The sequence below is a fragment of the Manis pentadactyla genome, chromosome 10, assembly GCF_030020395.1.
Source record: "Manis pentadactyla isolate mManPen7 chromosome 10, mManPen7.hap1, whole genome shotgun sequence".
Taxonomy (NCBI): Eukaryota; Metazoa; Chordata; class Mammalia; order Pholidota; family Manidae; genus Manis; species Manis pentadactyla.
In genome coordinates this window covers 24,405,089-24,422,890 of record NC_080028.1, presented here as the reverse complement: position 1 = coordinate 24,422,890, position 17,802 = coordinate 24,405,089, and the positions used below count along the sequence as shown (strand labels likewise).

Genomic DNA, 17,802 nt, shown 5'->3' with positions numbered 1-17,802 from the left:
CAATATAAGTGTCTCAGGGTTTCATAAAAATCTTTCCAGAATTCTTTTAAAGTTTTACCTGACAATATATACAGATGCAATTAATTCAAAAGACACTTGGAGATAGTCTCTCTGTACCTCCCTAGTAGTGTAACTGTTTCTGAACTTAATATGAACATTTTAAATCACTCAATTAATTAGTAAAAGCCTATAAGATTTAGCTCAAATTTCAAGCCTAAAATCTTCAAAAATTTAAATTTTAAATGCAAATGGCCTAAGTTACACCATAATAAAATAGCTCTTAATATTCTTCAATACCCTAAAGGACTTACTTGGGGTAATAGTTATACACAGCTGGATGTCCTAACATAGACTGAAAAAAAAGTCTATAGAGTATTTGTAACATTGTACCTGGTTAATATTCAGGAGCATATATAATTCTGGTACATAATTCTAACTGCCTTAAGAAGGGACAAGCCTTGTTTACTTAAGCATTCTTTATCTGCATGCACTTTTTAAGCTTATTGAGAAAGTATGAGCACCTCCTCATGAAAACAATAATATATTTTTTTGTGAGTCCAAAATAAAAATCAAATGAAAGAGGGGTGAACTGCAGGTTTTGTTCAGAAAGGACCTTGATTTCACAGAGATATGCTTCTCTCTGTTAAGCAACCTCATGACATTTAAATAAACACTCCTATTGGAATTTTGAAGAGATTGTTTCAGCCTTTACCATCTTAAATGATATCCATTTCTTTCTGCTCAGTCATTGGGAACAGCACGGCACCCTCTTAATGAGTTTGACCTTTTCTCCAAAGAAGTAAGTTTGCAAGCAGCTGCTTGAACTCCTGCTGTTCCATGGCACAAGTGATTCACTGGATCGCCAAGGTCCTGGAATGTTTGAAGGGAAGATTCTTTCCCTTGTTGAAGGAGAGGTCAAATACCTCCTTCCATTCCTTTCAGCAGAGCACCAATCAGGCTGCTTCCTTAGAAGTCACGTGTAGACAAAATATTTTGGACAGAGCTACTTGTTTTCTTTTCCTCTCTGCCCCCTGAAAATATTCCAGATACTCTAACCTATCTTTTAAACAATTCCAAAGAGTTTGAATAATATGTTAATCTTTTTTATTTGGATCTTTAAATTCTTAGTTATCCCCATGCATGAATGTAGGTAATTTTAAAGTCAGTCATTTAAAGTAACAACTTGAAATCTCATGTATAAAATAAAAAAGATGTCTAAGTTACTTACTTCTGAGCTGAGTGAGCATCATCTGCTTTGAATACATAAAATAACATGCTTTTGTGTAATAACTGAAATACTCTAGCCTCTGAATTCTCATCTTTGACTTGAGTGACAGTGAATCCTAGTAAAGGTTGACTCTCCAAAGCTGCCACGTCCTAATTTAAAGACACAAAGGAATATGAGTTTTTTAAATGATACAAAATTAAGATTTGTGAGCTCTTAATCTACATAGCTCTAATTTAATTTTATATACACATACATAAAACAATGATAATTCTGGCAACCTATTCATTTTTCATTTATTCAACAATATTTTTTGAACTGCCCCTCCCTACATACCCCAAGAACCAGACACTGTGCTAGACAGTTTCCAATAAAAACAGATATTTTGGTAGCCAAATATCCACTAAATTTCACATTATATTTCCCTAAAGCCATAGAAGGTAATTATGTAACTTTCATTTTATGGATATAGAAAACATAGCTCAGAAAGATAGGTGGTTTACTCTGTCTCACTAAGGAAAAGTTTGGCTCCTAGAGCAGTGGTTTTCATAAGACGCTGGAACACAGGGTGATCAAGAGGAGGAAAGGGTAGTTTTAGAGTAAACAGCCAGCAAAGTCTATCTTATCTACACTGATGCCTGATCAGTACAATCTGGGGACAGTCAAGGGGGAGTCACCCAAAGGAGCTGGGCAGAAAGGATAGGAAGCTCTGCCTTTAGTGAACTAGTAGTCACATGACACCAAAAAACTTGTATTTTAAAACCATAGAAAATTCCTAACATTTTTGAGTAAGAGCTCTCTAGGTACAAAGCAAGGACACTTTTTACATTAAAAATAACAGGACCGCCACCTCCCTCTCCAAAAGCAAAGCAAGAAACATGTCCAAAACAAAGAGATTAAACAAATATTGTAATTATTTCCAGCTGGCATGATAAAATAAGACCCCAAAATTACTCATCCTTAGATTTCAGATCTTACCTCACTTGCGGCATATGTATATAGCACTTTATTTTTTATGACAAACCACAAGTGTTTCCAAGGTTTTTTATTGCCCTTTGATCTGTACAAGTAGCCACTCATAGAAGAATCTTCTGTGTTTGCTGATACCTATAGAAGCAAACCCCATACATAGTTTAATGATTTTCAGACAAAACACAAAATTTAAAATAACAAAATTGTTTTTGATCCTTGGTGCTGAAAACAATGACCATAATAATAACATAATATTTCAGAAATTTAATATTTAATATTAAATTGGAAATATTTGTTGATTAGGTGCAAGTAAATTTTTATGAAGTAATAACATTCTTGTGTAAGGCTGCCAGCTAGTTTTTAAAAAAACTAGAATGTTTATATTCAAATGGGATTTCACTTAAAATGTATTTACATTTGGATACTACAATGCATTTATATTGTTATTATCATTGCTCAAAATATTTTGTACATTCCTCTTTTGTAATATTTTGGAATTAGTTTATTAGCCATATAAGATGAATCATAATACTGAATAGTCATACATACATAGTCCTCTATTATCTTGATAATAAAATTGGTGTTAACCAGCTTAATCGCCTGATTATAAAATATTGCTTCCAAAGATTTGGTTATTGAGAATATAAATTAAACCCAACTCAAGAGATACAGCCTGCTATTACTGAAGGTACTATGGCTCTGACTGTAATTCTAAAACAGAGGAGTTTTTAAAAATGTTGATCATTACTGGAATAAGAACAGAACTTCCCAATTCCTCAAAAAGTTAAACACTGAATTAACCATATAACCAAGCATTTCCACTCCTAGATATATTCCCAAGACAAATGGAAATACGTCTACAGGGAAATTTGTACACAAACATGTACAGCGGCATTATAATAGCCAAAAGGTAGAAATAAACCAAATGCTCATCAACCCATGAGTGGATAAATGGCGGAATATATATTTAATGGAGTATTATCCAGACATAAAAAGAAATACAGTAGTGGTACTTACTATAAGCTCAAAAACACTGTGCTAAGTGAAAGAAGCCAGACACAAAAGGTCTCATACTGTATAACTGACCCCTTTGAATGGTACAGCCAGAATAGGCAAGTACAGAGACAGAACACAGATTAGTGGTTATCAGGGAGTGGTGGGGATGGGGAAGGAGGTACAGGGTGTTTTTATGGTGTGATGGAAAAGTTTTGACGCTAGAGCAATATAGCAGTTGTACTAAATTATGAATACACTAAATACCACTGAAATGTATACTTCAAAATGCTTTATTATAATATTACATGAATTCCACCTCCCTCAAAAAAACAAAAACAAAATACACTTTCCCGAGGGGAGTATTTTGACTTCCATAGCACTAAACTGGATAAACTGATTTCCCAAACTGACGATAAAGGAGCAAGCAGTGGTCCCAAGCTTTAGTATATCTGAGTCACTGAAGATGCTTGTTAAAGTTTCTGATTCTACAGACCTTGCGCGGGGCCTAAGAATTTGTGTTTCTATTATGTTCCCAGGAGGTGCTGTTGCTTCCCTGGACATTTTGAAAACCAGTAAAGGAAGAAATGGCTCCTGTCAGAAAGTAGAGGTTTGAAAGTGGAAGGCCTGTTTGTATGGCTTCTTGGCGAGATACACAAAATGGGATTGGACTCCAGGTTAAATCTAGTCTACACTACAGTTTTGTAACCAGTGCTGGGGAGTCTAGACTGAAAAGGGGAACAAAGGTAAGAATTTTATTTGTAAACTATGAATTCAGCATGGAGAGGTAAAAAATTACAGGGAGCTGAGTAAGATTTCAGTTAAGAACCTTAAAGTTTTGAAAGGAGATCAGATTCAGGATCTGAGTGATGGAAGAGATAGTTGAGAGGTGCTCAGTAAATTGGCTTTACTAGTTTCAAATGACACATGGCAATTAGAACTTTTGAGTTCTATCCTTACTATTTCATGCGATTGGCTATAAATCACTTCCTAGTATTTCAACTGCCACAAAGGGATACACTCAACTTTACAAAAGAAACATGATCTTGGTCAATTTTTTAGACTTGTTTGCTTCCACTTTCCAGGATAGAACACCTCCACAGTAACTAAGCAAGAGAACAAAATGTAAAACTCTGTTCTGTTGGCAAAAAAAATTAGCACAGACGGAACTAGTTCATGAACTCATGAAAATAAGGCTGGCCAGAGCTGCAATGCTGTATGGTCCCTGACATTGGCTGACTGCACACTTGAATTTGAGGAACTGGGATAGGATATCAGTGTCTGTCGATTACTCACTCCACTGGCAGGTCTAACTGTCTAGGCTATTACCACTTTTAAATTAAAACTTAAGTGTAAAGGAAAGACAACCTACTATCAGTGGTATCTGCTGTATATAAAACCAACCACTGCCTACAAACAGCAAACCGTGCATGCAGATCAGTAAATGCTAACATAATGCCCAGACTATTATAGACTTCTTCTGGTAAGGAGGTCTCCTCAAAGTAATTTAAAAAATTTACATGTGTCTGAATTATCTTTACTTTCCAACATTATTACAAAATGTCCCCTAAACCTTTCAACAGCCATTTTCTAAATGACTCAGGTCATATGGGAGACCAAGCAAGAGACTGAGGCACCAGCCACAATTTACCACCAGTATTAAAATGTATGAATTAATAGTAGTGGGAAATGACACCTTACTTTATGAAAGAAAAACAATGTATTCTATGCCTATGAATAATTCAGCCTCTATCAGGCTATAAGTTTAATGGAAACACTTACTTCTTTGAGAGCTGCTGGGATTTTTTTCTGTTTCCTCCCTGATGGAATACTATGTAAGACCGATGATAAGGCACTTGAAGATTTGTGATTTCCAGGAGATCCAATCTTAGGAGAATGCTGGTGATCTAAAACAAATCAGGTGCACTAATGTAGCCAATGGTAAGTCTTCTGCAAGTCAATTTAATTCAAATCAGTAAACATTGTTCCATAAAATATCCATGGAAGGATACTTAAGAAACTGAAGACACTGAGGTGCCTGGGCAAGGAAGATGAATGGCGGGAGGCTGAATAGGAGGACGACTTTCCACCGTCTATGATTTTATGCTTTTTCAACTGCACACAATGTGAAAGCATTGCTCTTTTGCACCTTCAGAATTGTGAAACATGTTAAAGTATTACCAACTTTAAAAAATACATTGAAAACACTTTCCTCCTGATTAAAAAAAAAAATCTAACAACATGCCAGAATAATATTACAATGAACAAAGCAGATGCTGCAATTCCTTTTGACTGCAGAGGTTCAGGGAAAGCTAGGAAGAGAAAAACGTTTGAGTTGGCCATTAAGTAAGTAGGAGTTTGCGAAGCAAACACGTATAGGAACACTCCATGAAGAGAAGTCAGCATAAGCAAAAGCAGAGAAGTATGAAATTAGATCACCTATCTGGAGAATAATGAAGCTGGGGAAAAAAAAGGCCAGTTCTAAGGAACCTGGACTGTTGTTTAGGCAGTGGGAAATCAAAGGCCTTTAGCTCAGGGAGTGACTAAATTTAGAAATGAGCAAACTGAATTTAGAAAAATAAATCTGCCAGTAGGAAGGAGAATTTGCAGCAAGAAAACCCGTTAGGAAATTATTACAGTAGTTCTGCTGAAAGATTATGAAAGCCTTATTAGGGCTGAGATGAAGAAATCAAGAGAAAGACAGGTTCTCACAGATAAATTTGACAAGTTTTGCTGACTAAATGGGTGTGGCTGATGAGGGAGGAGAAGTCAAAACTGAATGTATGCCCAGAGAACAAAGGGAGGAACGTAAACTGGTAAAGGATTAAATGATGTGTCTTCTTGCAAAATGTATACAGAAAATAGCTGTTTCTCTATAAATATGGACTCTGAAATAGCATGTTATCTAGTTTTATTCATATAGATATTCTCATTTGCTGATAAAAAGTTATTCTTCATGAAAATGAAGGATAATCTTTTAAAAACTTAGATCCTATAGGTTTCAGAAATTTAACTAAAGATCTCTTCCCAAACTATAGTCCTGTGCAGGTCTTGCTAGCGCATTCATCTTAACTATAGGAATGAAGATGGGCAAATAATGTGTGGCAGATATGATTTATCATTTTGTTTTTGGTGGAAAGTTGCACATTTACATGTAGAAATAAATCTCACTGAATCAGTCCAAGTAATTAGAATTAGGTTAACATAGTGCCATCTAGCACATGTCCATAGAGAATTACCTTGTAGAAGACAAAAATGACTAGTAATGAGCACACAATTGTGAAACTAAACTTCAAAATTGCCTCAGTGTTACAGTTCCCTTGTAACTGCATCCTGTAAGTACATTTCTACAATTAGTATTCTTAGCAAAACCATTTTCAGAGTAAAAATAAATTTCAGCTCACCCTCTCAACTAACTTATACCACAAAATGAGTTAAACAAAATACTTAATATTTTGAGATGGGTATTACCAATCATATTACTAATGTGTCTTAGATGATTCTCTCAGAAGGCTGTTTGAAAGCATTTGGGAAATATAGAAATTTTCAGTTAAACCTTCACTTATATATTACCTAATTTCTGCAGTTCTTGGAAACAATGTTCACATACTCTTGCTGGTTGATTTTTCAGGTAATCTAAGCCATACTTATTTGATGAACAAGCTTGGCATACAATCTGAAAACACATTGGAATTATTTCATTTAGAATAACCTTTGTACCAAACCATCAGGTATGTTATGATTTATAGTGCTGTCTACTTTTCAAAATCTTTTATTCCTGAATCTCAACAACTCTCTGGAGTTTAGGCATGTAGTGAATTCACACACAATACCACACATGAAGGGACCACAGATTATTACTGAGTGCTTACCATGTAAAATAGTATACTAAAAGAGTTAGTATGTGCAGAATATTTAGAACAGGGCCTGCTGTGCACAACGTCCTATGTTGGCTGTATTTATTATCACTATCAACATGACAACCATGACCACCTTTGCTGCGGCTCTGCCAGGTGTCTGCCCTGTGCTAAATATTCTCCAACCAAAACTTTGTTTAACCTTGACAGTAACTCTGATGTCATTACTACTATGCTCATTTTACTAATGAGGTCTTGGAGACTTAGAAACACCACTGGTGATAACTTCAACACTTCCCCCTATGAACTACTTAGAATCTAGATAAATGCGATTTAAATATCTGTAAACATGAAAATCTATTTAATTGAAAAAAAAAATTTTTTAATGAAAATTGCCTAGTATTGACATTCCATGGTAACCTTGGGATAGGTGGGGCTAAGTTCTGTAACAAGACTGCCCCAGTGACTAAATACTTAGAGAAAATACGATCCATGATTAGTATCATTGCTCTCCCCGACCCTCCACCCCATACAATGGTTTGCAAAGGCAAACATACTTCCTCACTACATACAGCCTGGCTATTAAAAATCACAACAGAAATGAGTTTATCCTCTCCAACCTTTCCACAGGCCCGGCAGTGATGCCGTCTCCAGGTCAGAGTAAATTCACTTGTGCAGATCATACACATTGTGGCTCTGGTATCAGGAATCCAGATGGGAGCCTTTGATCCAAGAGGACTAACTTCCTCTTTATCCTCGGAGTCAGCCTGTGGAAGAATGACTTCTGATTATCCCCAGGCACACTGACTGCTTACAGAACCAGGCCTTTTTATTTGGCAATGGCAGCTCACAGTGCTGATGGTAAGGATGTGGGATGAAAAACGGACTACTATATTTTCATGTTCTCAGGATATAAATTAGCTGCATTCTAACAATTCTCTAATGCAAAATTAACTTTAAAAAATGCCTGATAGTGCATTGACAGCCGATTAGTTTCTTTTCAAAACTGTACTCAATTTTCTAAATCTACAGTGAAGTTTCAGAACTAGAAAAAAATACCAGTGGGCTATACGCCATCCTAATTGCAGTGGGACATTAACTGGATAAACATCTAGCTCTGAAAATACATATATACCTCCAATCTTACTGTGCAACACATGTTGTTTTCCTAAACCCCTGGGAAACGTTAGGTAAAACTGTTTGAAATGCACTGGGAAAAAAAAGTAAGGAAAAAACAATACCTCATCGAGACTCCTACTTGGGAAGAATGTGATTCTTTTCTTGGCATACTCTTCTATTGACCTGGAAATTGCTTCTAGCCATTCATCCCTTTCTGTGGCAGAACTGTTGGGGGCAAAAGAAGGTTCCATCAACCAGATGTCAGCTTTTCTTCTTTGCCTTTTTCTCTCTTCTTTTCCTTCTGCCATGGCAACAGATTCCACCACCCTCCAACACCGCTAGTCACAGGCAGCAACTCTGAGGTTTATGTGCACGAACAATCAGAGCAGGCATTAGAGGACACGTGGCATGGTAGCGAACATAATACTTTTTTTTTCTTCCCACAAGTACTGCTGTATACTGGATGGCTTTTGAAGGCGCCTAAATTTGGAAGTATTTTTGCTTGGCTTAAGGGCTATTTGTACAATTAAACAATTATGATGATTTATATAACCAAGGAGGCTCCTGAGACATAATCATAGAGTTTAAAAATATTCCAAGGAATCAAGGTTCAAATCCAAATTTATGGCATAGAGTACTAAGTATTTTTAGGTTATTAATTATTTCTTAAAATTTCTAGAAAGGGTGTGGGAGTAAAGGAAACATTTTTGGTATCATAAATATATGTTCAAGGAGTGGTGAATAAGGAAAACAGCCGGCAGTTGTTGTAAGGGCTCCTCTACCTATTCAGTCGATGACACTTTCTATCCCTACCCTTGTTTATCAGGAGCTATGTGATTCAAATCTAGATGGAAATGGGCCAAATAAGGGGAAAGTCTGTTCACTGAAACAGATTCTTATTCTGCTTTTCTGCAACCACTCCCCTCCCCCCCCAAAAAATTTGGTAACTCCTCAGAGTGACAGGCACATTTTAGGGTATGTATGTATGTTTGTATGTATGTATGTATGTATGTATGTATGTATGTATGTATGTGTGTGTGTGTGTGGTGTGTGTGTGTGTGGTAAGAGATGGAGACAAAATTTAATATCTATCATAATATAATCCATTATAATAATGGGAATGTGATTATGCTAGAAAATGTGTATTTTTTTAGAAAGGTGTGCTGAAATGTGTAAAAGTGAAACAACTGATATCTACAGTTTGTTTTAAAGTACTTTAGAAAACAGTTCTTTTCTAAAATTCATGGCAGAATCTTGATAACTTTTGAGTCTAGATGACTAAATATGTAGTTTCATTGTATTATTCACTCTAATTTCAAGTATTCACTCTAATTTGAACTTTATGTTTTTAAAATGAAAAATATTCCATCATAAATAATGGTACAGAGAGGTATATTTGGTTGTATTTTGATGAACCCAGAGCAGGTCATGGAGATAGTAAAAAACCACTCACCTCTCTGACAATAATCATTCTGGGCAACGTACCTCTGTACTAAATGGCTTAACTGCCATTTAGAATATACACTCATACGGATGTTAAAAGGTGGAAATCCAGTTTACAAATAAAAATTTTAAACCAGTATATTTTTCAAATTTTATTATATATCAAAACCAAAATAAAATAGAAAAAGACCCTATATCTCTTCCCCAAACATAATATGCCTCAGTTGCCTCTATTACTCTACCATTATTGCCCCAATTAGCTGCCATTTATTTAACAGTTACTACATATCAGCTAACTGTGCTAAATGCTTTGCAAATGTCACAACTCCTCCTCAGAGCTACCTACCCCTCAGGGAAGCTACATGGAATCTTAGGCTCCCTCTCTCAAATTCAAACGTCACCACCCACCATCACCATTTAGAGAGAAGCAATTTGAGGATTCAAAATGTTAGACAATTTGCTTTAGATCATAGGCTGTACTATGTGATGAGTTAGTATCTGACCCAAGTGTGGCTAAGGATTGAACCCTTCACCACCATGTCATCTCTGGCCTCAGTTCATGTTCTCTGTGAGAACATATGCTGAGGCTTCCAAGTAAACATTCATAAAATATTACCACCCCTCCCTCCCTCCCTCTCTCCCCCATTTTTCACTGGAAGAGGTAACAGAGAGCAGAGCAGCAGATGGCTAATTTGAGAATTGTCATCTGATTTTTCTGGAGCCCTAGGAGCGTGTGGAATGTGATTTGACTGTGCAAATCCTGTCACATATGGTGTTCTTTGATTTAATCATTCCCGGCTCTCTTTTGTGTGGGCTTCTGCCAGAACAATGTTTACCAGCTCTTGATAACACATTTCTCACAGACCACACACATTTGCCCACATCACTGAGGGCAGACATTCTAGCTCTCCTTTTGTAACATAGTTAGCTGAAGAATTAGTGTCTTCCTCAGTTCAAAAAACAGCTAAACCAACAGAATGTGTACATACCGGAAAGCAAATGTGTACCAAGTAAGCACCATTTTCCCATTGTTTGGGATGAATTTTCTTGATAACACATTTCTCACAGACCACACACATTTGCCCACAGCACTGAGGGCAGACATTCTAGCTCTCCTTTTGTAACATAGTTAGCTGAAGAATTAGTGTCTTCCTCAGTTCAAAAAACAGCTAAACCAACAGAATGTGTACATACCGGAAAGCAAATGTGTACCAAGTAAGCACCATTTTCCCATTGTTTGGGATGAATTTTCAAAGGGATTTCTGGTAGGTTAGACCTTGTCACACTCTTTACTACTTGGGTTGTAAATATTACCGAGGTCCAAAGGCCACATCACTTCCATTCCATTCATTTGAGCAGCATTTACTGGGAGCCTACTAAAGGCCTGGTACTGAGCCATAAACTGGGCACACAACATACCTACTCGTAAGGGGTCACATCTGAGACATAAAAACAATCAATTACGATATGATATACTAAACATAAGGTAAATAAGTAACAGAGAAGCAGTAACTGACCTTAGTTAGGTGGCAGGGAGGCTCTGCAGAAGTGATGACTAAGTTAGGATTGGAAGAATTACAGAAGTCTGATGGAACTCTGGTCTCTCTGGGTGCCCTCATTCAGTCCCCTAACTTCATTACCATTTCTAAGCTGAGGACTTCCAAATATATGCCTCTAGCCCAGACTTGCTTCTGACATCCAGAGCCTTACATAAATTGCCTCCATGACGGCTCCATTTCTATGACTTACAGGCACTCCATGTTCCATATGCACATCTAAAATGAACTTCCTGATTTCTCCCCCAAAGCTGCTCCTCTCCCAGGATTCCCTAGCATGGTGAACGGCACCACTACCCAATATATCCCACAAGCTGGAGGCTCTTAATGCCTCTATGTCCAATTAGTCATTTCCTTCAGATCCCCTCCCAAACCATTCTCCACACAGCAATCAGATATATTTTAAGACTGCCAATCTGAACATATCATCCCCTTGTAGAAACCGTTCAATAGAGCGGCAGAAGAAGATGGCAGCATGAGAAGTGAGGAAGAACCCTCTTCCAAAAACCACATATAACATGGAAATGACAGCAAATTCAACTAATTGTGGAAGAGCGACCTGAAGACTGCTATAGATGGCCTAAATAAGGGGAAAAACCTCACAGAAAAGGGTAAAGAAACAAAGCTGTGATCTGGAGGGACCAAGCCCTTCCTCCACCCCAGCTCACAGGTGGGAGGAAGAGAAATGGAGTGGGGAGGGAGTAGAGGCCCATGACTGCTTAACACCCACCCCTGGAGATATGCTTCGGGAGCATGAACCCACATTACATGGTGCTCTGGAGATTACAGGGGTTGGAAACCAGACAGGCAGAATACTCCAAGAGACTGAGATTCCTGTGGCTTATGGAGAACAGGTACCCACAGCAGGCCGCTCTGGGAAAAAAGAAAGGCAGGCACTGTGAAAGACTTCCCAACAGCGAAGGGCTGCTAAAGGGGCAGGGATTACACAGAGCTTGCTGCTCAGGAGAAAGGACAGGTGGACACAATTGGCCTGGCACACTCAGCCAAGCAGGTTGGTAACTTTCAGGAGTTTCAGGAGCTCTATCCCCCTAGCTGGTAAGACAGCACCGAGGCCTCCCACTGCAAATCGAGCCCGCCGCTCCTTCCTCCCTGCAGGCACCAGTCCACACACCTGCTGACCCTGTCATCATGCCAGGCCAGCCAGAGGGGGGCCCTGACTATGGCAGCTACAGGAGTGTAGTACAGTCTCCTCCCTGCACACTTGGCCCACTGGAGCCAGGCATTGCTGCTGGGAAGCAGGAAAGAGGTTTTTCCTCCCAGCAGGTAGCAGTGCCGCTTGCCTGTGACCCCACCATTGCTCCAAGGGCTGAGCAGCTCTAGAGAGTAGACCTTTGGGGTACTAGAGGGTGCCACCTACACAAAGTTATTATTCCATAGTAGTCATCAGAAATATAAAACAGCAACAATATCATGTACAAACCGAAATCCTCAAACACGAGAAAGAGGGCTAGGTGAAAATGAAATCACCAATCTTCTTGATAAACATTTCAAATTAAAAATCATAAACATGCTCATGTACTCACAGAAACATATTCAAGATCTCAGAGAGAACATCAAGAAAAAGATAGAAAATTTGAAAAATACAGTATCTGAAATGAAACATACAATGGAGGGATTTAAAAGCAGATTAGAGGAGGTATAGCAGATGGTAAGTGAAACAGAAATTAGAGAACAGGAATACAAAGAAGCCAAGGCACAGAGAGAAAAAAGGATCTCTAGGAATGAAAGAATAATAAGAGAACTGTGTGACCAATCCAAACGGGACAATATTCACATTACAGGGGTACCAGAAGAAGAGAGACAGAAAGTCTCTTTGAGGAAACAATTGCTGAAAACTTCCCCAATCTGGGAAAGGAAATAGTCTCTCAGGCCATGGAAGTGCACATATCTCCCAACACAAGGGAACCAATGAAGACAACACCAAGATATATAATAATTAAAATGGCAAAGATCAAGGACAAGGACAAACTATTAAAAGCAGAGAAATAAGATCACATACAAAGGGAAACCCATCAGGCTGTCATCAGACTTCTCAGCAGCAATCTTACAGGCCAGAAGGGAGTGGCATGATATATTCAATGCAATGAAACAGAAAGGCCTCAAACAAAGAATACTCTACCTGCCAAGATTATCATTTAAATTTGAAGAAGGGAGTAAACAATTTACAGATAAGCAGAAGTTGAGGGAATTTACCACCTACAAATTGTCTCTACAGTGTATTTTAAAGGGACTGCTCTAGATGGAAGTACTCCTAAGGCTGAATAGCTGTCACCACAGAAAAGAAAATAACAGTAAAGGAAGTACACCAATTAATTACTAAGCAAATGCAAAATTAAATCAACTATCCTAAAAGTCAGTCAAGGGATACACAACGAGTACAGAATATGACACCTAATATATAAAGTGTGGAGGAGGAAGAAAAAGACGGAAGAAAAACAAGAAAGAACCTTTAGATTATGTTTGAAATAGCATAATAAGTGAGTTAAGTTAAACTGTTAGATAGTAAAGAAGCTGCCCTTGAACCTTTGGTAACCATGAATCTAAAGCCTGCAATGGCAATAAGCACATATCTATCAATAATCACCCTAAATGTAGATGGACTGAATGCACCAATCAAAAGACACAGAATTACAGAATGGATAAACAAGACCCATCTATATGCTGCCTACAAGAGACTCACTTCAAACTCAAAGACATACAAAGAGTAAAAGTGAAGGAATGGTAAAAGATATTTCATGCAAATAATGGAGAAAAAAGCAGGAGTTGCAGTACTTGTATGAGACTAAATAGACTTCAAAACAAAGAAAGTAACAAGAGACAAAGAAGGACATTGCATAATGATAAAGGGCTCAGTCCAACAAGAGGAAATAACCATTATAAATATCTATGCACCCAACACAGGAGCACCTACATATATGAAACAAATACTAACAGAATTAAAGGGGGAAATAGAATGTAATGCATTCATTTGAGGAGACTTCAACACAACACTCACTCCAAAGGACAGATAAACCACAGAAAATAAGATGACAGAGGCACAGAACAACTCATTAGAACAGATGGACCTAACAGACATCTACAGAACACTCCATCCAAAAGCAACAGGATACACATTCTTCTCAAATGTACATGGAACATTTTTAATAATAGATCATATACTAGGCCACAAAAAGAGCCTCAGTAAATTCAAAAAGATTGAAATTCTACCAACCAGCTTCTCAGACCACAAGTATGAAACCAGAAATAAATTATGCTAAGAAAACAAAAAAGCCCACAAACACATGGAAGCTTAACAACATACTCCTAAATAATCAATGGATCAATAACCAAATAAAAACAGAGATCAAGCATATATAGAGACAAATGAAAAGAAATCAACAGAACAAAATCTGTGGGATGCAGCAAAGGCTGTTCTAAGAGCGAGTATATTGCAATACAGCTTACCTCAAGAACGAACAATCCCAACCAAATGAAAAGTCTAAACTCACAATTAATGAAACTAGAAAAAGAAGAACAAATGAGGTGCACAGTCAGCAGGAGGAGGGACATAATAAAGATTAGAGCAGAAGTAAATAAAATCGAGAGGAATAAAACAATAGAAAGAATCAATGACACCAGGAGCTGGTTCTTTGAGAAAATAAATATAACAGATAACCTCAAAGCCACAGTTATCAAGGAAAAAAGAGAATGTACACACCTAAACAGAATCAGAGATGAGAAAGGAAAAAGCACTACAGACACCACAGAAATACAAAGAATTTTGAGAGAATACTGTGAAAAATTACATGCCAACAAATTGGACAACCTAGAAGAAATGGACAACTTTCTAGAAAAATACAACCTTCCCAGACTGACTCAGGAACAAACAGAAAATTTGAACAGCCCAATTAACCAGCAATGAAATGAACTGGTAATCAAAAAACTACCCAAGAACAAAACCCCTTTCAGATGGCTTCACCTCTTTGATAATTTATCAAACATTTCAAGAAGACATTATACACATCCTCCTTAAAGTTTTCCAAAAAGTAGAAGAGGAGGGAATACTCCCAAAGTCATTCTACGAAGCCAGCATCACTCTAATACCAAAACCAGGCAAAGACACCACAAAAAAAAGAAAATTACAGACCAATACCCCCGATGAACATAGATGCAAAAATCCCCAACAAAATATTAGCAAATTAAATTCAGAAAATCATAAAAAATATTATCCATTATGATCTAGTGGGATTTATTCCAGGGATGCAAGGATGGTACAATATTAAAAAAATCTTTCAACATCATATACCACATCAAAAAAAGAAAAACCACATGATCACCTCAACAGATGCTGAAAAAGCATTTGACAAAATTCAACATCCACTCATGATAAAAACTCTCAAAATGGGTAGAGAGGGCAAGTACCTCAACATAATAAAGGCCATATATGACAAAGCGACAGCCAACATCAAACTTAACAGTGAAAAGCTGAAAGCTTTCCCTCTCAGATTGGGAATAAGACAAGGATGCCCACTCTCCTCACTTTTATTCAACATAGTACTAGAGGTAATAGCCACGGCAATCAGACAACACAAAGAAATAAAAGGCATCCAGATTGGTAAGGAAGAAGTTAAACTGTCCCTGTTTGCAGATGACATGTTATTGTACATAAAAAACTCTAAAGAATCCACTCCAGTACTACTAGAACTAGTAACTGAATTCAGCAAAGTTGCAGGATACAAAATTAATACACAGAAATCTGTTGCATTCCTATACACTAACGATGAACTCACAGAAAGAGAAATCAGGAAAACAATTCCATTTAGAATTGCATCTGAAGGAATAAAACACCTAGAAATAAACCTAATGAAGGAAGTGAAAGACCTATATTCTGAAAACTACAAGACACTCATGAGAGAAATTAAAGAAGATACCAATAAATGGAAACACATCCCATGCTCATGGATAGGAAGAATTAATATTGTCAAAATGGCCATCTGCCTAAAGCAATCTACAGATTCAATGCAATCCCTACGAAAATAACAACAGCATTCTTCAACTAACTAGAGCAAATAGTTCTAAAATACATATGGAACCACAAAAATCCCCAAACAGCCAAAGCAATCCTGAGAAGGAAGAATAAAGCTGGGGGGATTATGCTCCCTGACTTCAAGCTCTACTACAAAGCCACAGTAATCAAGACAATTTGGTACTGGCACAAGAACAGACCCATAGACCAATGGAACAGAATAGAGAGCCCTGATATAAACCCAAGCATATATGGTCAATTAACATATGATAAAGGAGCCATGGACATATAATGGGGAAATGACAGCCTCTTCAACAGCTGGTGTTGGCAAAACTGGACAGCTTCATGTAAGAGAATAAACTGGATTACTGTCTAACTCCATACACAAAAGTAAATTTGAAATGGATCAAAGACCTGAATGTAAGTCATGAAACCATAAAACTCTTAGAAGAAAACATAGGCAAAAATCTCTTGAATATAATCATGAGCAACTTTTTCCTGAATGCATCTCCTCCGGCAAGGGAAACAAAGGCAAAAATGAACACATGGGACTACATCATGCTAAGAAGCTTCTGTACAGCAAAAGACACCATCAGTAGAACAAAAAGGCATCCTACAGTATGGGAGGATATATTGAAAACGACATATCTGACAAGGGGTTAACATTCAAAATATATAAAGAACTCACACACTCAACCCCCAAAAAGCAAATAACCTGATTAAAAAGTGGGCAGAGGATCTGAACAGACACTTCTCCAAGGAAGAAATTCAGATGGCCAACAGGCACATGAGAAGATGCTCCACATCGCTAATCATCAGGGAAATGCAAATTAAAACCACAATGAGATATCACCTAACACCAGTTAGGAGGATGAAGATCAAAAAGATTAGGAACACCAAATGCTGGCAAGGATGCGGAGAAAGGGGAACCCTCTTACACTGTTGGTGGGAATGTGAATTGGTTCAACCACTATGGAAAGCAATATGGAGATTCCTCAAAAAACTAAAAATAGAAATACCATTTGACCTGAGAATTCCACTCCTAGGAATTTACCCAAAGAAAGCAAGATCCCAGATTCAAAAAGACGTATGCGTTCCTATGTTTATCGCAGCACTATTTACAATAGCCAAGAAATGGAAGCAACCTAAGTGTCCATCAGTAGATGAATGGATAAAGAAGAGGTGGTACATATACACAATGGAATATCATTCAGCCATAAGAAGAAAACAAATCCTACCATTTGCAACAATATGGATGGAACTAGAGGGTATTATGCTCAGTGAAATAAGCCAGGTGGAGAAAGACAAGTACCAAATGATTTCACTCATATGCGGAATATAAGAACAAAGGAAAAACTGAAGGAACAAAACAGCAGCAGATTCACACACTCCAAGACGACAGTAGCAGTCACCAAAGGGAAAAGGGGTGGAAATGGTGGGTGGGGAGGGAGGGGAAGAGGATTAAAGGGTATTATGATCAGCACACATAATGTAGGGGGGAGCACAGGAAAGGCAGTGTAGCACAGAGAAGACAAGTAGTGACTCTAGCATCTTACTGTGCTGATGGACAGTGACTGCAATGGGGTGTGTCGGGGGGTCTTGATAATATGG

General features: G+C 37.7%; 1 protein-coding gene across 5 annotated transcripts in view; it reads right to left on the bottom strand.

Moving 5' to 3' along the window:
• FGD6 (FYVE, RhoGEF and PH domain containing 6) overlaps window positions 1-17,802 on the bottom strand; it is a 119,181-nt gene that overhangs the window by 4,850 nt on the left and 96,529 nt on the right. For 4 of the 5 annotated variants that reach the window (XM_036890986.2, XM_036890991.2, XM_036890989.2 and 1 more), the window contains 6 exons: window positions 8,289-8,391; window positions 7,668-7,814; window positions 6,764-6,866; window positions 4,973-5,097; window positions 2,204-2,332; window positions 1,229-1,377 (listed from right to left, as the gene is read on the bottom strand). In XM_036890986.2, the coding sequence (XP_036746881.1) occupies window positions 1,229-1,377; window positions 2,204-2,332; window positions 4,973-5,097; window positions 6,764-6,866; window positions 7,668-7,814; window positions 8,289-8,391 (756 nt within the window). Of the gene's footprint in view, window positions 1-1,228; window positions 1,378-2,203; window positions 2,333-2,473; window positions 4,329-4,972; window positions 5,098-6,763; window positions 6,867-7,667; window positions 7,815-8,288; window positions 8,392-17,802 lie in introns of those variants that run through there. The other variant, XM_057486498.1, reaches the window with a different exon arrangement.